General features: G+C 45.1%; 1 protein-coding gene and 1 long non-coding RNA gene across 4 annotated transcripts in view; both read right to left on the reverse strand.

The window, feature by feature from the left end:
- Positions 1-488: 488 nt before the first annotated feature.
- On the reverse strand, positions 489-6,860 carry LOC139597332 (uncharacterized). The gene is made up of 2 exons (XR_011681581.1): positions 5,124-6,860; positions 489-4,015 (listed from the first exon to the last, which is right to left on the reverse strand). It is a non-coding gene; the product is annotated as an uncharacterized lncRNA (long non-coding RNA).
- A 3,215-nt stretch (positions 6,861-10,075) lies between these two features.
- Positions 10,076-24,791, reverse strand: part of HTR2C (5-hydroxytryptamine receptor 2C) — a 217,808-nt gene continuing 203,092 nt past the window's right edge. For all 3 annotated transcript variants that reach the window (XM_071442560.1, XM_071442559.1, XM_071442558.1), the window contains one exon: positions 10,076-13,827. In XM_071442560.1, the coding sequence (XP_071298661.1) occupies positions 12,995-13,827 (833 nt within the window). In that variant the 3' untranslated portion in view covers positions 10,076-12,994. The remainder of the gene's footprint in view (positions 13,828-24,791) is intronic.

A 24,791-nucleotide genomic window follows, 5' to 3' on the forward strand; every position in this document is an offset into this window, starting at 1 on the left:
ACCTGATCTTCCCTTTCCCCACTCAGCCTGCTGAGAGCACCTAAATGCTGGACAGGAGCTACCTGAGATATCCATTCCATCAGCTGATACACCTCATCTGCTGAAAAGCTCAGGTGCAGAGGCCTTGAGAGAAACTTTTCCTCTAGAGAGGAATGACCACAGCTACTGCAAAGGACAGATGATTCAGAGGAGAATTGAGGGTCACTCCAGCAAATGTGGCATGGGCATTTCTCTAGGAACTGGACACTGGCACCAGAATTCAATGAAGCACACCCGATGTTTTCATGTAGTCAGGTGATGAAATTGCTGACTGATTTTTTAGGAATCATTCTCTGTGATGATGATGATAGAAAAAAAAAATATTTAAAAAGCATCACTGGATGAGATACCTTTTTCCAAGCCCATTCTGGGGTTTTTTTCTTGAAGAAATAACCAAGGCAAACACAGGGGTTTAGTGTGGTTTCATTTCATCAGAACAACCCTGAAAATGTATTTTCTTGAAGGAGCATTTATTCAAACAGGGAATTTCTAATGAACAGTGGAAGCCCAGAGAGAAAATCAAGTTTGTGTCAATGAGTTATGTAAAGAGCCATATCAACCCAATCAGAAACAAAACAACACAGCAAGTGTTGTTGGATGCAAGCAGTTGGATGTCTTACACATCCAACAGCAAAATTATTCAATCACTATCAGCTGCTTCCACTGCTAAATGGGAAACAGCCCACTGTAATTTGGGGAGCAACCTAAGGAGGAAAGAACCAGGAAAAAAAAAGGTCAATGCAGGGACTGAAGCAGAAATGAAGTTTCATGGCTGTTGTAATTCTGCTGAGACACAACCTGTCTCTACTGTCTCCTGGACAGCCACCACAGGATGCATTTACTTTGAAAAACACCTGTGAGCATGCACTGGGTGTGGATTTTCAGAACTGCCATCGGGCCTCTGATGTTCTGCCAGACTCTTAAACTGTTAAAATATCTACTAAAAACATGTGAGTGTGTTGTGAATGTCCCCAAGGGATGAAGTAGGGCAGGCAGCCAAGCCCAGCCTGCTGTCCTGGGTACATCTGGTGCAATCTCACCTACTTCACCATGCTGGGCAAGGCATTTGCACTGGGGCAAATACTGCAGCAGCCCCAACCTGCTGGATGGGTTTAAACTGGGCTAAAGCCTCTAGTCCAGTTTTACCCAAAACAAAGTAAGAAGGGAAGAAGAATTAAAGTGCATGGGTGCAAGTAGGAGAGAGCAAAGGAAAGGCTGTTGTACCTCCACAGCTAGAACTCACCCCAAAAAAGATCAGAGCTATTTCAGTAACCACAGAATATAAAAGTTAGGCTGAAGCCTGCCTAGAAACCTGCCTAGTAACAGAGTGATAAATTAAGTACATCTACTTATGGTATCTGTATGCTGCAGCTTCACAGGAGCATTTAGGTGAGGAAAGCTGGGCTTGGCCCCAGTGCAGGGCTCCCTGCTCCCCAGACTCATCCCTGCAGAGGGTCCTCACTGCAGCAGCAGCAAACACCTCCCTCCTGCTTTCTCACAGAGTCACATCTGCAGCATTTGCAAAATCCAGCTCTAATAGATGGCACTCGCCTTCCTAACATCCTGAACCTCGCTAGAATTTCAGCAGTGGTTTTTTATCCTGTGTTTATAGAATTACACCAAAGTATTTCTTTCACACAGTTGTCTCATGAGAGTGTTTTAATTCATTTGCTGTAGTTCATAATTAATATTTTTAGTAAAGCACTTTTAAAATCCCTCCTTTGGCATGCTCTGCTCTTATTGTTCCCAGCTCATCTGGGTTCCACATATTTTTACCAACTAAGCTCCACATGTTTGGTGAGACATGTCTTTGTCTTTGCATACCCATGAGTTTAGAGTCTTTCTGTCTTTGACTGATAAAGTCTTAGAGCCATTTGTTGAAGAATAAACCCAACTTTTCCTACCCAGCTTTTTTCTCCCTAGAGAATGTCAATACTTGTCACACATACAAAAGCACGATCCTGTGCATGCTGCAGGGAAATGCAAAATCCTTTTAGTCTGTCATATTCTAGCTGCTTTTGGGAAGTAGGAAAACAGGGAAGAGGAACACCAAGGTCTTTGAACTCAAAACTCACCCTTCTCTCACTGAGGTATATTTTCAAGCTGCCAGCAAGAGTATAATTTGAAAATCAGCTTACATTCTGTATCCTCATATCCATCCTCATATTTTTTAATTTTTCTGAGTGGCCTCTCAGTACAAGTGTTTCAACTACTCTAACTTGACACAAAGCAAGGCTTACATAGGAACATAGGAATTGACACCTGAACATGAGGAACTTTACTGTGAAGGAGACAGAGCACTGGAACAGGCTGCCCAGAGAGGTTGTGGAGCCTCCTCTGGAGATACTCAAAAGCTGTCTGGACACAATCCTGACTAAAGAGCACTTGGGGACCCTGCATGAGAGGGGTTTGAACAAGGTGAGCTCCAGTGTTTTCTTCCAGACTGGCCCATTCTGTGATCTCTCAGGAGCTCTTTACTCCTCCTGCACTCGAGGAATGAAAAGGTGGATGCTGGATCTCACCGGCTGAGGTATCTCTGCTGAAATTTTCCATCTTGTACAGGTGCTAGAAATCCCATGGCCACTGGGTGTCAGCCTCTGTGCTTGGATGCAGAGGACATGGAAAGCAGGTGCAGCATCATGCCGCCAGAATTTGGTATTTAGTGCATGAAAATGAAGCAGAAGGGATAATGTCTCTGTCACCATAAGGAAGAGGAGTCTTGTTCTTTCTGTCCTGAGAAGCAGAGAAGTGTCACAGCTTTGCTCCATCCTTCAGCTCTAGTGTGACTGAGGGGTAACATCACCTTGTGCCTTGTGCCCATGGCCCAGTGCTGCTCCTCTGACCAGATCTGGGTCCCCCAGGGCATGTGCCAGCCAAAACCAGCACCTGCCACTGCCCTCCCCCATGCTCATGCCACTGAGCACCCACAGAAAGGTCCCATCAGCCCAAACTGCCCTGACTGTGCCCTGCTGTGTGTCCCTGCCTCGCTGGCAGCAGCTCCTGCACCCCTGAGCCCCCATGGATCTCAGCAGCCACCCCTGAGCCACTGCAGATGCCTTGCAAGGACACCACAGCCCTTCTGGCTGCAGCTTCTCCTTGCCAAGGCTTTGGGACTGCAGCAGCTAATGATTTCATCTGAAATCTAAAGAGCTTCACAGGCCATGGCAGGTTTGCAGCTCACTGCCTCATGTGGCATTTGTACATTTGAGAGCATTGTCACCCTCTTTATTTCTATGTAGAAGCTAAATTTTCTCAGGATGGTCTCTGGTTTTCACAGCTTTAAAGCAAGCAAATACAGCTGATGCATGTGCTTGACAGAACAATTTGAGGCAACATATTGTGGCTGAGCTGTCTGAACAGCTGAAATGGCTCTGCAAACTGTCTGTGTCAAGATACCCTTCCCAGAGCACAGAGAGATAAAACAACCAGCTGAAAAATGACACAGCACAAGGCTTAGCCCCAAATTGAGGATTCACGTCCCTGCTGCCATCCTGGGCTGCTTGCCTCCTGTGTGGATCTGCATCCAGACACAACACGGGACTGCTACATCCAGGAAATAAAATGCCATTTCAGCAAGTCTCACACCATCAGACAAATCACAAAAAAAAAAATTAAAATTAAAATACTAACCGTGGCTTTGATATTTCCTTTCTTGATGGGTCTGCCCAGGAAATAATCTCACTGTTTAAGCGGGTCTCAGCCCAGGGAGGGCTGAGTGTGGGTGCTTCTTAAGGCTGGGAGGAGGGATGAGCACGGTGGCAGTGCTGCTGTGGCCCCCAGTAGTGCCTGTACTCACCTGGGACAGCAAGGACAGCCTGCACTGCACCTCTGACTTCTCTGAGATGCCACAGGAGGTTGCACTGCCTTGCCTTTGATGGAAGGTGTGAAAGGCTCCTGCAGCTGCAGTGAGGGGGTTTGAGCCACAGCCACCAGCGATCGTCCACAAAGGATGGGTTTTGTTTCCTTGCCTGGGAAGCTGTGAATGCAGGTGACTAAGGCATGTCACACCTTTGGTGTGCTTGGAGGTCACACCTCATCAAAGCACCACTGAGTCCCGGGAGTTATTTTCATTTGGGGGGAAAAAAAAAAGTACTTAATATTAGGGGTTTTTTTACGAACCAGAGAACACCTTCCTTTAATGTTATCTAGATATCATTGTGATTTAAAAACAAACAAAGAGTGGCAGAACACTCTTCGCTGGAATTGATGCAGTAATGGTGAAAACATGCATAGCAAACAGACATGCAGAGCCTGATATCCCTAGGGGTTAGAGCCTCCTTCCAAGGCTGCTCTTGGCCATGTCACCCCCCCAAGCACCCTCCCTGCCTGGCCATGGCACACAGGTGACAGCAAGCAGATGCCAACAGCATGTGAAACCACTCAGAGCAACAGCTGTCCTGCAGGAGACACAAACTGCAGCAGCACACACAGATGTGAAGCTGCTCTGAACGTTCACAAATGCAACCAGGCAGTGGTCTAACATGTAGGTGACTGTAACATGACATGGTTACAGAAAATTTACACAAGAGAAGGAAACAGAGAGCAGACACAGGATCCCATCCTGTCTCTAGGTACCCAAACATCCTTTGTACCCCCACAGGGTCTGACTGCAGAGCCAGGGCTGCCCAGGGAGCCTGGGAGAGTCATGGTGACACCAAGAGGTCCCCACCTGATGCATGAAGCCCAGAAGAGAATAGTCCTTGCCTTTTATCTGATGATGTTCCAGCTCTTACCTGTTGAAATGGAAATATGTCCCAACCTTTGGGACTCTCAAATTGATCTTGGCTGGTAGCTGCCCAGAATTTTGTACCCATGATGCCAATTTGTTTAGAAACACTCATGCTGAGAAAACAATTGTTGCCTGCCAGGTTCAGCAAAGTTCACTTTTAACAACAGAGAGCTTAAAAGGCCAACAGCACAATTTACTTCACTGAAGAAAAACCATGGAGTTCCTGGCTACAGCAACAAAGAAAAGTGTTTTTAAAAAGCCAGGCAGTGCAGGCATAAAGCAGGCTCAGCCCTGAGAGTTTCTCAGCAGTGTTTGCTCAAGCACAGCAGCTGAAGGCAGCCCAAAAGGACATTACCTCAATGCTGCTGCTCTCCTGAGCAGACTCCAGCAACACCGAATGTCCATGGAAATGCTGTTGTATAAAACAAACCACACTTCTGTGACTGCATGCAGCCAGGCTTGGTCTAGCCAAGCTGGTTGATTCTGGATGCTTCTGAGAATGCAAATGAAATATTGCTCCTTAGAACTTGGGGCTGGCCCAGGGCTGGGAACATTCAGCCTTTGCCATGCCTTGACTTCATGCTGTCCTGCGTGTGGGAGTTGCACTGACTTGGCACGGCCTCTCCTGCCTTCCTCCAAAATTGGAGCATTTTTCGTGTCTTTGCTAGGACTTGGAAGGGCCATAGCCCAAAAATAGTGTTCTCTCTTTGGGATGTTTGTTCCTCCCACACTCTGGGAGGTGTCTCTGGGGCGGTGCTGCTGTGCAGATGGCTGGCTTGGTGCCTGAGCTCTGCCAAACCACAGGATGAGGACAAATGGGCTGACCTGGGCCCTCCTGCTGTGCCTGTGGGATAAATCCCTGTGTGAATGCAAGAACTGAGCCCTCCATAAGCATTTCAGTTCCTGTTACTGTGCCTCACCAGGAAATGCAGCCCCAATGGGAATATGACACTTGTTGGAAGCCTGCTTCTAATTCCTACTTTATTTCCGTCCTTTCTGTATATCAATGCCTTCCTCTAGCCTAAATAGCTCCTCTCTTTCCCCTTATCTCCTGATGGAGAGCTTCTTCCACCCATCTTTGGCTGCTAGGAGGAAAAAGCCAAGGTTTCTGCTCTCCTCTCCTAAGAGGCCACACCGGGCCTACCACCAGGGCTGCTGCTCAGGCCCAACACAGAGTCCCACCTATTCTCTAAACAAACATAACAACTGCCTACAGACCAACAGGGAACCATGTTCATTTACCCCCAAAGGTTAAAGGAAATCCACAAGTCCTGCCCCTGGTGTGCTGCACAGTCAGAGCTCATCCCTGCACTTTGCTAAAGGCCAGCATGGCACAGCCTGGGCAGGATGAGGGCAGCTTTCTCCTCAGAACACCCAGAGGAGGTACGAGAGAGGGCAAACACTCACTTGAGGGGTGTCCCACCCATGCTCCAGCCTTGTGGCTCCAGCCTTGCTCCACCCTTGATGCCTCAGGGTTTAGCTATTATATTTTTCAGATTCTGTACTGTTTTAGTGTATGGGTCTGAGCTTCATATTAGGGGATGGTGAGCTCTCTGCACAGAGCAGGGAGACAAAACAACTCCTGCTCCAGCTGGGGACCAAGGACAAATGATCCAAATCTCAGGCCCAAGAGCACAAACAATGTGGAATGAAGAGAGAAAACTAAGAAGGTCTTCTTAATTCATAACCTAAAGCTGTAATTATACAATTAACTCCAATATGCAAATGGACCAAAACTTATAAAAGTGAGAGATTCCGTGAGCAGTTGTTCATTTTGTGACCATTTTGGTTCATCTTGGGTATAGCCCTGGCTGGGCTCTTGCACTGCCCAAGGTGGATCCATTGAGGCCTTTTAATAAATCCCTACTTTATTCTTCAGTTCTGCCTAGTCTCTGTTCTAGGTCAGCCTTCACAAGGCATCAGCTGTGCTGCAAAAAGAGAAGGTGGGGAGCACTTAGCTGAGGGGGCCAGACCTTGCCATGGCTTCACAGGAGAGTCACTGTGACCCATGGAGACATTGAGGGATATGAAACCACTGGTGCCTGCAGGGCAGGAACCCCCAACACCCCTGAGATCTCTGCTGGGCAATTGCTCTTACCTGTTGCTTTGGGCAGTGTCATGATGTTTGGGAAAGGTCCACAGGAGAGGCACTGAAATCCTCCTCCCAAGTGTCACAGAAGGGCTGTTCTAGCTGTCAGTCAGGGAAAAGGACCCTGATTAAAATCTTCAGTGTCTTTGATGAGCATCCATCACTGGCTCCCACCTGTCCTTCTGCAGGAGGAGACACCAACATAAGTAGCACACACAGATGTAAAGGTGCTCTAAATTTTGAAAAATAAAACCAGGCAGTGATCTTACAGGCACTAGTTTTCAGATTTTTTTTTTTTGTGTATCCAAAATGTGATTTAAATCACTCAAAATGCCATAATTAGATCCTATTAAAATATATGTTAAATAATATGGCTATATTTTAATTAAACATTAATTTATCCAATTTATACAATTCAAGCACAGGAAAATTCAGAACAGTGGATTCAACATGCCCCTGTGTGGTGCTGCATGATTCATTTTTCAAGTCACCTAAGTGTTGGTACCAACTAAAGTCACAAAGCAGCTACCATTGTCCCAGGAAACTGCTGGGGAAATTGCATTTATCTGCTAGGAGATCTTTGGTTTTTGGGGAAGCAGAACATAAGACAAAATTAATGCGATCCAATACAGAGAAAGGATTGCTCCAGAGTGTTGATTTTCCACAATAATTTGCCACCCACTGCCTGCTGTGAGCAGTCTGTACAATTCTCTTGTTGTCACCACCCTAGAGCCACCAGAGTTACTTGGCCCTTGTCATCAGTAGATACTTCCCCACTTGCCAGGCCCCTGCACAGACCCTGGGAGCTGTGGCCCCCATGGGCTCGTGCATCCTTTTGTGTGGTTGGGAAGGGTGGAGTGAATCCTGGGGGGCTTGGGACACACTGTGCTGCTCCTGAGACAAGAACCCTCCTGGAGGGACCATGTGGGAGATCTGCCCAGAGCAGAAACCCTGCTGCTGCCACACTCCCTGCACTGTACCCACACACCCTCCTGCTGTCAGCACAACCTGGCATTTAGGACAGTCTTAAGCAAATTTTTTCAGTGTGTAGCTCATGCACTTGATTTCATTAAAGATGTTCTGGTGTGGTTCTTTAATCAGGAGTGTGTGCCTTGTTGCATTGATTGTCTGTAGTGTACAGATCTAAAATCCCTCACCTGAAGCCTCTCCATCTCCATGCTGTTGTGGGGTTGCAGCATCCCTGCAGAGCTGAGAGGGAATGGCACAGCCCATGGATGTTTTCTGACAGCTTCAGAGCACAGGTTTCAGTGTGTGCAAAAGCAAACAAGCAGAAGACCTGAGACTAACATAAAAACAGGGGAGAGACAAAACAGATGATAACTTCATAGTTAAAAATGAAAAAAACAAAAGCATTTTTTTGGATACATGTACCCCCACAAACTGCATTATCACTGGAACAGCCCCCATGTGACAATCACACCAGCAGGTATATTTGATCTCCCCATTATAGGCTTCCTCCCCAGCTTTTCACATACTCCCATTTTTTCGAGGGAAGAATAAAGTGTGATGACATCTGTGGCTCTCTGGGGTCTCTGGGATGTGTGCACACATCTGTCTAGCTCTGTCCTTCTGCTTCACCTGCACAAGGCTTGGTGCTCTTTTGTGTGCCTTTTCCTAGGAAAAAGCCTCTGATGCCTTCTCCGCCCCTGAAATGGAGACAAAGCCAAGTGCAGTTGCTGGCATGTAGCTGTCCTAATGATGCTGTGACACAGGGAGGAAAGCCATCCAAGAGACATCTGCTCCTTTATCACATGATGGGCTCTGCTTTTGGAATGCACAATTTGTCTGCCACAGTATCACACACCCTTCAGCAGCTCAAAGTGAAATGGTGTTTCTGAAGGGCTGATTGTGGTTTGCTTTTCTTCCTTGAAAGATGTTTCTCCTTTGGAATTTGTGTCTCTCCAGGGCCCTCATGGCTCCAACACCTTGGATGGTGACTGGGAAGAGCACCAGGCACCCTCCACACCAGTGATGAAACTCTTCACAGGGCTGTCCAGAAGAAAGGCTCAAAACATTGACATGAGCGTCTCTGCAGAGAAAACAGCAAGAACCACACTGTTCACAGTGCTTACTCACACATCACCTCACATTTACATCTCTGAATTATCACTCAGATGAAAACTATTGAAGACTCACAGTTCTTCAGACAATAAAGAGCTGTGCAGAGGTGGGATGCCTTAGGACTCCTCAGCACTGGCTCTGAACCTCGTCACCTCCAAATGTCACAGCCTCTGGGTAGCTGCTCTTTTCTTCAGCAAGCACAGGATGGGAGGAGCTGTTCTTCTCCTCAAAGCACTGTGAGGAACAGACAGGTCCCCAAAGCCACCACAGCTGATCCCACGGAGGCTGCACCCCAGACCTGGCTGTGTGGGACAGCATGGAACAGATGAGCAGCTCAGGTCTGGAAACCAGGCTGCCCAGCCACAGGGTTTGTGCCTGAACACCACAGCCAGCCTTGCTTCTGACCCTGGCCAGGGAAAACAGCAAGCCCCTGGAGCTCAGGAAGATGCCAGCTCTGGCCAGGGCTGTCCCCAGAGCAGTTTGCCCAGTTCCAAGGGGGTGGGTGTGTTGGCTGGGGCACAGCCCCTGCGTGTGTGCTGTCCATGGGCAGCCTGCCTGCACAGCTCCATCTGGTTTGGGAAACAAAGCAGCCAGCACATCTCAGCCTCCAACCATTTCCAAGGAACTATCTTCACTTCTTCAGTCCAAATCAAAGCAAAACACTGCCACAGACACTATTTGTAAGACAAAACCATACCTGAGCAGGGATTTGAGGACTCACACAAAGCTTCCAGCAGGTGTTTCCACAAGACAGCCCCAGGCAGGGCTTCTGGAGGCACCACCACAGTTAATGGTTACATCTCAGGAGAAGCAAAGGAGCTGTGGGAACAACCTGACTTTGGTTAAGTTTCAGAAAATTTAATCAGTTCTTCAAATTCACATAGTTAAAAAAATTGTAAATTTTAACAGTTGTTCCTGAAAGGGAGCAATTTGAAGAGGGAGAATAGTCTATCACTGCTTTCACATTTAACAAGTTTTGGGGTTGGGAGTGTTGGGACATCTGCTGACACTAATTCCTGTGATTAAACAGCTGTGGGCCATTCTTCAAGTACAAGTCCTTATCCTCCTTTTTTGTTGTTGGTTTGGGTTTATGATCAGGATATATTTTAACTGGGGACAGATGAAAGAAAGAGAGGGCATGTTCACTTATTTATTTTCTGATAGATCATGAAAAAAATAAATAATGAAGAATGATTAAACCAACAAACTTTCTTTAATAAATTAATAGCAGCATCACAAAACCCTGATGTGAATGACCCAAAGAAAGTTGGGTAGGTGACAGTTTTTAACCATCCAGAGAAATGTTCTCCCCTGCTGGCTGGGAGGAACGCAGGCGCTGTAAGGCAGTCAGTCCCCTTGGCTCTTCATCCAGACAAGAGATGGACATCAGAACAGGTCCAGCTGAGGTTAGCATATTTACAGTTCTGGCGCTGAATTTTTTTTAAAAACACTTATAAAAATTCTGAAAATTTGTTCAATTCTGATTATTTACATCCAAATATAGCAGGTTCCCTTTTTGCCCATACAACAGAACTGGCAAGGGTGAGACATGAAGGCTCCCATGCGAAGACAATGCCTGTGTGAACACTTACACTGAGCTCCAGCTGGAAAATGAGCTATTCACACAACTTACACATGTGCTAGAAGCTACTGTAATTCAACTTATTGCTAAATGCTTTCAAAGTCTGTGGTTGGTTCTGAAAGATATATATATATATGTGTATATATATATAAGTACAAACTCACACGTGTGTATATATATATATATACACACACATATACATGTTTGGAAGAGATGTGCTATACATTCACCCAAAGGGGAAAAAAAATTAAAATGCACTGTGATTTTTCTGATTTTTCTGTACTTTTTGAGATAATAAAATCTGACTCAGGGTAAAGGGCAGTTGCTGAAGGTGCAACTGTGTCTCTGGCCAGTGGTTTTCCTGCTGATTACTTGACCTTTTTGGAGAGGCAAGTGGATTCCCAAGCATTCAAGCCCATGGTGGTATCTTCAGGCTGGCACATGGAGCAGCTCTGCTGCCTTCTGCAAGCAGTGAGCTGCACTCTGCACTGGGATACCTCATCTGCCTGCAGGGAAGTACTATGGATTTATCCCAGGAGGGGATGAGGGAGAGAGGATGATCAGCTTCAGTGCATCATTCTGGGATCAACCCAGCAGCAGATACAACCCAAATGTTGTGTTTTAGTAGTGGCCTCAGCAAGGTTGTAGCTGCACCCAGCCATGCAACAGCACCTCAAGCACTGGCAGAATTTTCCAGTTTTTCTACAAGTTAGATTTAATGGAAAGAACACAGGAAGCTGAGAGTACAAGCAACTCATGTAAATAAAATGTGATTTATCCATGCCTAGTGCAAGCTTCTGTGTTCTGACAATTATCTTAGCCAGAGGCTGTCAGTGATGCTAAATGAATCCATGTTAGATGGGCACTGCAGCATCTGTGTAGTAGTTAATGAAGATATAAAAACCTTATGGGTGATATCTGGCATTAGACAATACTCCACATAAGGAAATCTGCATGAGAGGCATCACCCCAGAGGCACAGTGCCAGAAAGACACAGTGCCTTAGAGGGTTTGTGTACATAGGAATGCAGAGGAAAATTAATTCAAATTATACATGGTGTGTATTAAAAGCAGATTACTTAAAATACATTCAATCCCAATGTGGATGCTTTCATTAAAGATGTAAGTGGTGTTAATATGATATACTCTAATTTACTTTGGGAGTAAAATGGAATAAATCAAATTTTAAAGTTACTCCAGATTCATACTCCATGCAGACCAGCTCCAGGTCTGCTTCCCTGCTGTCCCTGGTCACCATTTGCTTTAGAACAGTGTCACCAGCAAATGACTCCAGTCACATGCTCTGTTCAGCTCTGCCCAGCCCCTCCTGAGACAAGAGCAGGGACCCTCTCTTACTCCTCTCTCCAGCTCTCCCCAGGCAGGCACCTCCTGCTGCTCACAGCCTGACCCTGACAGCACCACACACAGAGAACCTTCTGCTCTGTGCCCAAAGCACTGTTCTGTCACCAGCACTGCGCTGCAAAATAAAAGCAAATGCCAAACCAGCTAAAGAATATCTAGATGTGAGGAGTGAGAAGAGCAGGGATTTGGGCTCTTCCAAAGCCAGAGCGCTCTTCTTCAGACAGGCCAAAGCCCCTGGTCCTCCATCAATCTGTGAAGGCAGAGCTGGCCACACAGCCTGCTCCACCCCAGAGCTGATGTTATCTGCAAGACCAGAGGAGGGCTTTTAATGAATCCTAGGCCTTCCATTTACTGGATGTTTGAACTAGATAACTGGGCATCACTCTGCTTCTCACACTTCTTCTCCAGCCCAAGTGATCCCAGCCAGGACTGCAAAACCACATTCCCTGCCTTTCTTAGGGGAGCCAGAGCCTCCTGAGGGACAGAAAGAAAACAGCAGGATTGGAGAGGGAGCCAGAATCTAACAAAGGTCCCTTGAAGTGCAAGATTGACCCAGTATGGCAGAAGCCACTACACATAACAGGACATATCTGGCCAGGTGCCTGCACGACCATGACGCTGTTGAGATGTCTCTCTGCCAGATTTCTGTAAAGTCTTTACACGGCACAAATAGGGGTGAGGATTTAAAGTATATATTTACTGTCAACTTGAAAAAGAAAGTTATACTGACCAAGTCTAATAGCATGTATTTGATATATAACTATTAACGTGCCATTCTGGACTCCAGCAAATTCCACCTGAGATAAATATTCAGCATTTTTGTTCATGCACTGGAAGAAGAATTCAAACATTTTGTCCATGACATATGCAAAGTAACTAATAGTTCTGATCTAGTATTAACAGTAAATATAGAACCTTAAACTTCACTGCAGTATATTAATATATATTATTTTAAGTACTGGACTGGAAAGACAATTCTTTTTTCTCTTTAAAAAAAAATGAAAGCTTTGTTCAGAATGCAATATTTACATAGTCCTTTGACCAACACTTACATTTTTACACAATATATTTTGGCTACAGATACCTGTAGCAAAGGTCTGTGAGAGTCACTTTTACACACAGCTCACTCGTTCACTTACAACATTACAGCTGTTTATGGAGAGCTCTGAAGTCCCTGGTTGCATCTCAAGGCCCTCCTCAGCTTCATCCAGTTCCATGCTATTGAACTCGTTGCCATTTCTATAACTGGTTAAAGTCAGGTCTTTCCCATACAAAGCTGTTGAGGCCACGTTCAGACACTGGTTCTGCCTCAGGGCTGACTTTTTGCCAGGCCTGTACTGGCAGCGGATGTAGTTGGAGAAAGCCCTGCGGTAGGTTTTGTTGAAGAGGGTGTACACCAGGGGATTGACCCCGGAGCACACGTACCCCACCCAAACAAACACATCCAGGAGCTCACTCAACAGGTCTTTGTCGCAGGCTTCCTTGCAAAGGACAGACATGACATTAGTGATGAAAAACGGGCACCACATGATGAGGAACAGAAAGAAGACGATGCCCAGGACCTTGGAGGCTCTTCGCTCGTTGTTGATGGACTGCATCGTTCCTTTCCGAAACAGCACCGCCTCCTTATTGACAGGGGAGTTCAAGTGGGAGGCCCCCTCGTGATTGTGAAGCATTGAAATGTTCTCTGTGTTGTTTTCCTTCTTGAGGCAGTTCACACTGCTCCTCCTCTGCTTGGGCACCTCTCCACACATGAACACCGTGGCCTGTCTCTGCAGCACCTGGACAGTCAGGCAATACGTGATCACCATGATGATGAGGGGGATGAAGAAAGCCATGAAGGATCCGATGAGGACGAAGTTCTCGTCGTTCAGGACGCAGGTCCCGTTTACAAACACCCGGGAGTCATCCTGCAAACCAATGACTGGAATAGGCATGGATATCCCTAGGAAAATGAAACCAGAAAGGAGACTGTTACCTTTGGAGACAGGGCTCCAAAGAGGCGGCAGAGACAATGCAGGTCCTGCACAAATTCAGCCCACTGCCTAAAGCTGCTTGGAAGAGAAGTTACCGTGTCCCAGACATCTTTTATGAAAAATCCTTTCCTTAGGATTTTTCCTCCTGAGAAGCTGAGAGGCCTCAGGAACAAAATATAACCAATGGTTATCTGCTGCTGTGGAATGCAACAGGTGCATCTGGGATTGGTCTCATGTGGTTGTTTCTAACTAATGGCCAATCACAGTCAGCTGGCTCAGACACAAGCCTTTGTTATCATTCCTTCTTTTTCTATTCTTAGCCAGTCTTCTGATGAAATCCTTTCTTCTATTCTTTTAGAATAGTTTTAATGTAATATATATCATAAAATAATAAATCAAGCCTTCTGAAACATGGAGTCAGATCCTCGTCTCTTCCCTCATCCTTGGACCCCTTGAACATGGTCACAGTTACTGATTCCAGGTGAAAGGGAAAACATCCAACAACACTCCTGGGAGCACAGCTCCAGGGCAGGACACCCTCCTCCAGGAACAGCAGCAGCTTTGCTGTGCTCCACAGCTGACTCAGTGAATGCAGCCTAACTCCTACTTTTCTAGCATTAATTGGAATTTGTGGGTGTAGGAAAGGCAGTCACCACTCTGCTGTGTTCCAGCTGACCACTCCATACCCACCAGTTTGAGGGGGGTAGACTGAAATCACTGTCATAGGGTAGAAAGGAGCAAATTTAAAGAGAAAATTTTTCAAAATATGAAAGCACTACAGCTATGAAGATTCAAGAGCAAGTTTCTTACAGTAATTAAAATAACCCTGACAGAAAACTAGCCACTTTTGCCATGGCATCACAGACACATGGAAGCAAAGTTCTGGGTCTCAGGAGAGTTGTGCACAATCTCAGTGCAAACAGAAAGTGGTCTCTGCAAGATGTCACTCAAATATTTTTCATGTGTACTGAGATCCAAACTTCATCCCTTGATCTGTGAAGCTCAGTCTCACATCAGGACAGACCCAAAACCTTCCAGAAGCAACAATATATTTTGGAATGCCACAACCCATGTGCACAGAAAAACATGCAGTGGGCCAGACCTAGTTAAAGCATCATGGGTTCATCTAGTCCTGTCTCGTGTCTTTGGTGAGTACCAGAAGTTTAGGGCCATGGTACAAAATAGGTACAAAATGGGGCAGCTGTAAGCATTATACCTTAGAAAATTCCAAAGCAAGAATTTGCATCCAGATCTCATTTTTAAAATAACTTTTGAGAGATTTATCTTCATGATAAATCTTATGAATCCTTCATCTCATTTCTAACTCCACAATACTCAGTGGCATTCAGTTCCACAATCTCTCTGTTTTTCATCTGAACCAAGTGTTTCCTGCTCATTTAAATTTGCTTTCTGATAATTTCCTTTGACTCCCCTCAGTATGTGTACTGTGAGAAACAGTGAATAATCACTATCTGGTCACCTTTTCCCCCTTCTTAATGATTTTATAGACCTGTTATCATCTCTCCTGTCTGACATCTCTTTTGGAGCTGAAGAATACTATTCTGTTCACTCTCTCTCCTCATGCCAAACTCATTCTATGCTTTTGATTATCTCTCTTTATTTCTCATTAAGTTCTTTTTTGCCCTTTCAAAGAAACAAGAAAGCCGATGCACATGCGAGCAGCTAGAGAGCAACAGAGTGAATCCTGTGCTCCCCTCTGGGCACTGGCTGCCATGGAGCACCACTCCTCAGTGGTCTGTGTGCTGTGGCCATGCCCTCCTTGAGCTCCTCTACCCAAGAAATAACAACACTGAGGCCACTGTTGTGTCTGAATTGATTTTTTGGAGTTGCTGTGAACATCACAGGTTCAAAAAGCTAATCCTGTGGGACTCTAAATTTCTTAACACGAAGAATTACATGCTTAAGAGATTAACCAGGGCATTTTTACTACTCCAGCTAAGTGTTTTTCAGGATTCTGGGGAATTCATCTGCAATTTGTCATTACCAGAAAATTACCATTTGGCAGTAATCAAGTGATGGAATTTCTTTTGAAAATTAAGGATGATAAATGCCTTCTGTGACTGGAGCATGTGTTTTCTTAGCTCAGTACTAGTTCCAGGTTTTGCTCTTCCTTCCCTCTACATGCCAATGCTCATGAGTTCACCTTTGGCAAGGCAGCTGCCTCCTTTCTGATATGTTATCTGTTATCTTCCTTGTGCCAATTCCCTGCCACTGCAATAACCTTCACCTCATAAACCCATCATTAAAGACATCATCCTAATGCTTTGGCTCCATCAAACCACAGACATTTGGGAAATGGTGGAAGTTAGACTGAGCACTCTTTACACAAAGAAGAAATCTAAATTAGGTCCATGGCAGTATTACACTGGGGCTATATTTGCATGTATAATTTTATGCTTTAGTGCCCTCTGTAACACCTAACCTTTGAAATGAAACTCCAAAATGAATGAAAGTTCATTCATGAAGTAGTCATCATTTAAGTTGGTGTTATTGCTTTAGCCAAGGGAAATGAGATGAGGTTTTGGGATATCTTCACACATAAACTGACATTTATGTGACACACATAAGGTACATTTGGGAAGAATAACCTAGTTCTGGGATATGATGGATAAACAAATCAAGAGCACTGATGGCAGCCTAAAACCCTGCCATGAGCATGAGATAGCTCAGCCTTAATGACAGGGAATGAGGGGGCAGCTGCTGGAAAAGTGGAAAAATGGAAAAGAGTCTCTTACCTCTCACATAAGAAAGTGAGATTTCAAACTGAGAATGCACAGAAGAAAGAGAGCACTAAGTCTTTATTTGAACTTTCTTCCAGCCTGGTAAAAACCCATCATTAAGAACAGTAGGAAGAAAGATGCCCTCAGATGAGCTGGCCACATGCTTTGATTCAGCTGTGAGCTGGATGCAGCACAGCTCAGGGGGCAGCACTACCCTCATCTCTAATGCCTTCCTTCACCTCACACCTCTCCTTTGAAACTTGTCTTTAATACATGATTTATCACCAATCCACTGCACAATTGAGTCTGAAAGGGAACCAATTCTGTACACACCTTGGGACTGACTCACAGGGAGAAGTGTGAAAGGTCTCAGACACCTCAGAGGGGCTCCCTTCATGGGGGATTACTGCAAAATCACTGCTGCCACCATCCCAAATGCACTAAAACCTTCTTGCAGACACAGCTCACAGCCTGGCCCTGGTTTCAGCAGGGGTGCCTTGATCAACCCTGAGCATTCCAAGGCTCCTGGACATGGATGAACACAGATGCCTGCCTGACTTGAGTTCTGCTCTTTGAGCAAGTGCAGAGAAGGCATCCAGCTCCACTTGACTCAAGCAATCCACAGCACTAACAGTACCTGTCCATAATTTAAGAACTGAGGTGGTCAGAGAATACCAAACTCCCCACAGCAGTGCAGGAGGGTGAGTGTCAAATCAGGCAAGAGGCTCTGAAGCTGCCTGCTGCCCACAGCCTTTTGTCAGTGCAGCCCTCTGAGCCCCAGTGCAGAGCATTCCTGACACACTCTTCATCAACAAACATCAGGCTGACGTGGCGAGCTGAAGCCTCCAGCCTCAGAGGCATTTTCCAGTTGTGTCAAATAACCCTTTCTAACTAAGGTGGCAGCAAATTCCCCAAAAGAGGCAGTGCTGCTCCAAAAACTTGCAAGGTTAAAGTTCTGCATATCACAGAGCTCCTGAGAGCAAGCTTGGTCCTGTTGTTTGAAGTCTGAGCAGTGCCTGGCACGGCTGATTTGCCCCTTTGCAAGAAGATGCAACCAGCCACTACCAGCCAGTAAGGCAAGAGCCAGGTCCCTGCTCTGGGCACCCTCCTGCCAGGCAGCAGCTTGAGCAGGACATCCCTCTACACCACAGCAGAGAAAGTGAATGGGATTTTTTTCCTCCTTTAACTTGTTTGTCAGAGCAGCAGGAAGCCACAGAAAGAAGGATCCTCTGGATTACAAATCCAATTACAAGCGTTGTCCTAACTGCTGCCTGTCAGCTTTAAAGATGTCCTCAAGCCAGTAGAAATGTTCACCAAATGGAGCTGAGATGATACTGTGGGCACAGAGTAACAGATGCTCCTCACAGATTTTAAATTAATAAAACAAAACCCAAATGACTACCAATACAGATTTATAAAATATTTACTAGAGAAAAAGTTGGCTAAAAAGTCCAAATTTATATTCACAGATACTTTGACTTAAATGAAAAACAATATATTTTTTGTGTTTAATACCTTGTTTTCTTCAGTGAAAGCCCAGGAGCCTGACAGAGATTACAGAGATTACTGAATAGCTGTGTCTTTGATGGTTATTTCTACTGAAAAAGGCAAGAATTTCCACTCTTCTACGAGAGCACATTTTCTCCAAGGACAACCACATAACTAAAGAAAACAGAGGCATATGGGTTTACTCTGACTTTCCATGTGTGGAATTCTCAGGGCTGAATACAAGAGTGGTCACATTTTGCTGCAGCTCCAGGAGCTTGGGAAGGCCAGGGACCACCTCTCCTGGGGTCAGCACTGAATTCAAAGTCTGCTGTGTCCATGGGAAGAGCTCTGCTGCTGCAGGTGGCTCTGGGCCTCACTGCCACTCTCCAGACATTTACAGACAATTGAAAAGGAGAAAGCAGAGAGAAAGCTGTGTGCCAAACAAGTCTGTGTAAAAACAAGGACACTGCTGAACATTACATGTTCAAATCCACATCTTTAACCTCATATTTAAACAAACATAAGTGAAAATAAACCTCATATTTAAACTCAAACAAATCTGTTTGGTTTCTTAACTGTCTCACAAAGTTCCTGCACATTTCTCTCATTCAGACAGTGAAAAGCAAACCCCACCAGCCAGCAGCCTCCTGCAGTGTGCAAGAAAATACACTGGGTTTAGAAACCAAAGCTCTTCAGAGGAAAATTGAAGAATGTTGACTTCTGAAGTGTTCAAAATCACTAAAATTCCATATTGTTCCCATATTTCAGCAGACTAACTGCAGTGCCTTTCATGTACTAATATTGCAACAATGCCCCTTCAGGGCTGGATTAGCTCTAGTTTTATCTGACCATTCCAATAAAACAATTGTGCCAGCCTTGTATTGGTTGGAAGCCAAAGATAGAAGGGGGATGAACTTTGAAGGATCTCCCTGCCCACAGCAAGCACAACTGCAAACAGATGAAAGCCATTAGTGACTGTGCCTGGATGAGCTGCTGACCTTTACTCAAACCTTGGGAGAGCACTGAGAACCTGAGCCAGATGGAAAACCAGCAAACAACAGCATAAGACAGAAGAAATAGATTACTTTCCCACTTGCCCTTCTATTTTGCTCAATTACTTCTGTTGGTTTGCACAGTTTCTGACTGTGCATTTGAAGGAGGGTGATGGGGATCCTGCTCACACCAGAGCCCTGCCAGGGCTGGGCTGCCCCAGGTAATCCTGGACTGATGCTCAGGAGCAGAACCTCAGACACAAACATCAGCATCCCCCTTGCTCAAGGGAACAGACCTGGTGGGATGGTCAGTCTAATTTCTGCCCAAATTCTTCACACACTGTCACCATCTGCTGCTGTCCCAGGCAAAACCTTTCACTGACATCCAGTGACAAGATCAAACCAATCCAAGCACCCTGAAATCACCTGGAATCCCAAGGTACTTTCCTTGCTATGAATTCAGCCTGTTATCAGCCAATATGTTCTTCTTCACCTTGATAATTCTTGTGTGCTGGGGTGATCAATGACCCTCTTGGGAATCATGGAACAAGCACTCAATCAAAAAAATGTCTGTAGATAAAATAACTTTGTAGACAACTCAAACAAGTGGGAAACAGGCAGATGACACCTTAGTGTTTTGCTCTAGGTCATAAAGCAAATACTTCTGTCTCACCCAGGACCAGAAGGCAGGTCTGAAAAGCTTTAGGAGCAGAAGCCACCTCCACTGCTCGACAAGAGGCAACCTGCAGCCCAGCTTGCAATGCTAATGCCACCTCTGCACTCTGGGGAGGCAAACCAAAGTTATCAGATCAGCACCACCACAGCACCTCTGCCTACAGACCAACCACCTACAATCCCCGTGCTCCCAAGAGAAGAATTTTAGTCAAACATACCCTGTCAGACATTCAGTGTCAAATAGAAAAAGGCAAAAAAAAAATTAAAATACATTAATACAATATATTTTAAAAAAATCTCCCAAATCTGGAGAGATACTAAGCTCCCTTAAGCTTTACTAGTATGCAACCATTTTCCCAGCAATATGTGTGGTTGCTGTCCTACTGTTAAGGCAGGGCTCATAGTCAGGAATGTGTATGTTTTTCCAGGAGATGGAGGGTGATTGTCTAACCTGCTTTGCCAGTAACAGTGGTTTCAGCACTGCTTCCTTGTGTCCAAGTGATGAGCCACAGAGCCTGCCTGCTTAGTGGGAAAGGTTTGAGCAAAATCCCAAATGAACACATTTTGACCTTCCATGTGCTGGAAGTCTTCTTCATCAGCAGTGGTTTTGCCCTTTTCCCATGAAATCTGTCCAGACATTTGTGCTAACCTGAAGCCTGCAAAGAAATTCCTGGGGTTTTGGTCTTGTCCCAAAGCATGACCTCCCAGGAGCAGCTCCAGCCCAGCCCAGCACAAAGGGTGCCAGGAGCAAACACATCCCACCAGCACAGAGCCATGGAAATGCCTTGCTGGGCTGCCCCTGACCCCAGAGACACTGATGGGCTGAAATGCAAACATAGCAAACCCTGCATGTGCTCTGGAGCTGTGACCTCAGGGAGCTCTGAGAGCTGTTCCAGGCCCCCTTTGCAGCACATCCCCCTGCCCTAGGAGAGCACAATTGCTTTTGGATCAGTGGTGCCACTCCAGGATTGTCTCCAGTGAGAGAGGGCAAGGCTTAGCTGGTGCCTGGAGGCTCTTGAAATGCATCATTAGAGCAGCTTGCTAGCATGAGGCTGCTCAGCCCCTGAGAGAAACACTCAGGGCAGAAACAAAAAGGTGTTAGATGTAAGTTCACTTAGTCTGAGATGAGTTTTTACTGATCCTCACAGCACACATTTATACTTTTCATATTCTTCCATATTTCTATAAATAGTTCTCCTCAGTAAAACAATGAAGCACTATGAAAGTTAAATGGGGATTTAAATTTCATTTTTAAATCTGAATGGTTTCTCGTATACACAAACCTCAGGTACCTCCCTGAAATCAAAATTATAATCTCATTAATGAGTCAGAGAAAGAATGAAAAAGTTTTCAAACATGCACACACAGACACAGACACAGACACACACAGTTTGTGGCATCTGCCTATGGCAGACCCTATCATGGTCACTTATGGACTAAATTGAATTTACACTGCTTGTGAGGATGTGAAACTGTGAGCTGGAAAATTGGTAGCATGTGTAATTTCAGCTCTCTAGAGCAAATGGCCAAACCTTGAACACCCCAGGAAGCAGAGGAAAAGCCTTTCAATATATTTTTGGGTCACAAGGAACTGCAGAATTAAAACATTTCAGTTATTTTCATATGAGAGGCAATGTGTGTGTACCTCCACATCAATTAAGTGCTTTCATTCAGATTTTCAAAGGGATAATTTGTTTATTTTAATGATTCCCAGTTAACACTTTCTCCTGTGTGACCCAGAGTGCTCCCAGGGTTTGGCTGTTCCTCACCACTGCTGAGCCCTGCATGGGGACCTCCACCCACCATCCCCAGAGCAGGGCAGAGGAGCCTGGTGAAATGGCCAAGTCCCCAAGTTACTGGTGAAAACTTTGAAACTACACAAAGTCTGAAATCTTGAAACAATACCAAGATTCTGCCAGCAGGCTCACACCTAAAATTGATTTTCATTTTCAATTGTGAGCATATTTCTGTTGCCTGTGTTTTAATTTCCAGCCTCAGCACAGTGCTATCTACCACAAAACTAATTTTTACAAGCCCAGCCCTTCACAGCAGCCACTTTTCCTCTAACTGATGACAAAAATCTTGCTCAAGTTATGTTTGCTAAAGCACAAGACAATTGTCTGTGATGTACTTTTATCTGGAACAAAGAGAACTTTGGAAAAGACCTATTCACAAAGAAATTGTCAAGAGACAGGAGGACTCTGTTATGTTCCCCTACTTTAAAACCTAATCATAAGTTTAGGCTTGTGCACCTTGACAAATTTGTAGTTCAATGAGCAAAAGAACCTCTTTTACATTTTGCTGTCAGCACTAACACTTCAGAAAAATGGAATGCAAAAGCTACTGAATTAAGATAAATTACATGCTTTTTACTTCATATTTTGAATTCTGATTCAGAAACTGAATTCAGGGTTCTTTGCATGGAATGCATTTAAAAGTTTCCGCATCTGAAGCAGGATTTAGGAATTGCAAACTGACCAGTCTGCACTTAAGTTCTGCTTTGAATTTGATGCTTAATCACAAACAGAAATGCACAAATTCTTTTGCGGCACTTAACACCAAAACGAGGATGAATTCATTTAACCTATTTCATCCTCCTGAAATTAGCACAGGATTTCACCAGGCCTTTCCAAGTGACAGGTAAGGGAGTTAAGAACCAGAAACCAGCAACAATACACTTTGAGTGAGTTCTCTTTCATTCCATGCTCAGTTTTTTCCCATGTCTGCCACATTTCTAAATTCATTTATGAAGTACAAATAGTTATGCTAAAATGAGCTAGATACATACCAAGAGTACACTTCTCTTTCTCTATTTAATGCAACCTACTGCAGAAAGCCCAAGTAAAAGGGTAAGCCCTATCATATGCACTGAGGAGGAAATCTAACAGCATTTCAGTGCCCTCAACAGACTGTCTGGGGAGAATGGATTCTGCCTGTATCTTCAAAAAAATGGATGCAAGAAAAGGCTCTCCTGGGCCAGCAGTAGCTGCATCAAAGAGAACAAACTGAACTTAAAGCCCAGATGTGCTGCAGGTGCTCCCAGCTGTGATCCTGGCACTGGAGGGCACACAGGCACAGCTGCACCCTGTGTCCCTTCAGCCTGAGGAGGGAAAGGCTGCCCAGGGCAGCCCCCCAAAGCTCTGTGCACCACAAAAATCCCACAGAGCAACTGCTCATAGATTCTTCCTAAAGACTTTGGGGTGCTGGGGAACAGCTGCAACAGCCATTGCCTTATGGCTGACAAACCACACACCTTGCAGGAAAGCGCCATTCCAGCTCCTTTCCAAGCTGTGTCTGGTAAACTTCATCCTTTCACCTGTTTGAGATCCTATCCAATGCAGAGGGGTTAAACATCTCCTGAGGAATCTGGGTAGGGGTGAAGTGTTGGCACTGTACAGCAGCACGGAGTCACCTCACCTCTTCTGGCTCAGGTCCCTTTTTCCTTGGGGTGCAGCAGAGGTCACAGTGTGCCTATTTTCCATCATCGTGAGCCCAATCCTCACCAAACAGCTCCATGAAGAGACTGGCCTGTGTCTTTACTGCTTGGTCAGGCACCAGATTTCCTTACCAGTCTGCTGAATCAGTGAACCATGCATGAAGTAGCTACTTTATCCCTTGGACCCGAGTCCAAACCACAACTTGCTCCTCAAGGCACTGGTGCAGGCAGCCACTTCAGCACTAGCCAAAATTTCTAAGGATACATCAGCAACATCTAAGGCAGCACAGGCAGAAATCTGCAAGTTAGCTCCAAAAATGCAAGCAGAACAGTTTTATTGCCCAGATTTTGCAATGTGATTTTTACATCTCAGCCTGTGGGGGGTCTATCAGCTCTCCCTCTGCGTTCCAGTGCAACGTGGAGCACAAATTCTGTGTTGACTCTGAGCCTGTGCAAACCAAGCCCACATGAACTTGTCCTCATGTGACTGCTTATGTATTGAATTCAGCAGCTTTCTTTCCCATGTCAAATAGAGAGCACAGAGAGTTTAAAATAATAGTAATAATAATTTCAAAAAAATCCTAAGTTAATTGATTAAACCAAATCCAATTTCACTGTGGATTATATTACCTAGGGGAAATGTAGCAGGCCTGTGACACATGAAAATTTGTTTCTAATAGATATTCTTGTTATATTCATGAGGAGAGAAAGTATATTTTCCCTATTTTATCATTTTTTGGTTTTTTGTCATAGCCTTTTCCCAAGGCAAGCTTCTTCAAAATCAGTCCCTGTAGCACCCAGACAACCAGAATCATATTCCACTTCTAAAGTAGGCAAAAACTCAGGAGAAATTCAAATACCTGGAACATGCTTTTCCTTGCAGTACAGCACTGAAAGCAAAAACCACTTCATAAAATAGAAATGAAATGTTAAATCTCTGTAAGACTGCATTTTAAACAAGCACAAAAGGCAACACAGCAAATGGAAGTGGTCATACAATTCTGCCCCTGCCTCAAATGTCTCTTTTTTAAAGCACATTTAAAGAGTTCTACAAAAAAAAAATTTCTTCACATAATTCTCAGTATTACAGAGTCATTTTGCCATAATTTTGTGTTTTCTTCCCTATTTTACTGCTGCTTTACTTATTGCGCTTTATCAAAGCAATACAAACATGTCTTCTGTTATGCCTACTCCTCATTTACCAAGACTTCAAACTTGCCAGCTCAGTACCAGCAGCAGCCCAGCTGTGGCAGAGAGCAGCCCAGGCTATAAAGGCTGGGCAGGATCAGTAAATACCTGGCTGATAGCCTGCCTCCAACCCTGTGCAGCTCCACTTAGACCATTACCAGGCCTTGAGAGAGTTCCACTGCAGCCACCGCAGCGCAGCCGTGCGCTCTGAGCTGGCCGGGCTCCCCGTGCCGGGCTGTGCTAATGCTGCTGTCTGCTCTGTTTACACAGCAGTTTTACAGCACCACTTGTCCTGGTATTGCTGTTATCAGCACATTGACAGGGACACAGCAGCAGTGGAGAGGGATGGTGCTCTGAAAAATGACTGCTCCCACCAGCTGCAAGGAAAGGCTTCCATTTCCAGTTATTCCGCT

The sequence above is a fragment of the Agelaius tricolor genome, unplaced genomic scaffold, assembly GCF_023055355.1.
Source record: "Agelaius tricolor isolate 1412-34295 unplaced genomic scaffold, bAgeTri1.0.p SCAF_17, whole genome shotgun sequence".
NCBI lineage: Eukaryota > Metazoa > Chordata > Aves > Passeriformes > Icteridae > Agelaius > Agelaius tricolor.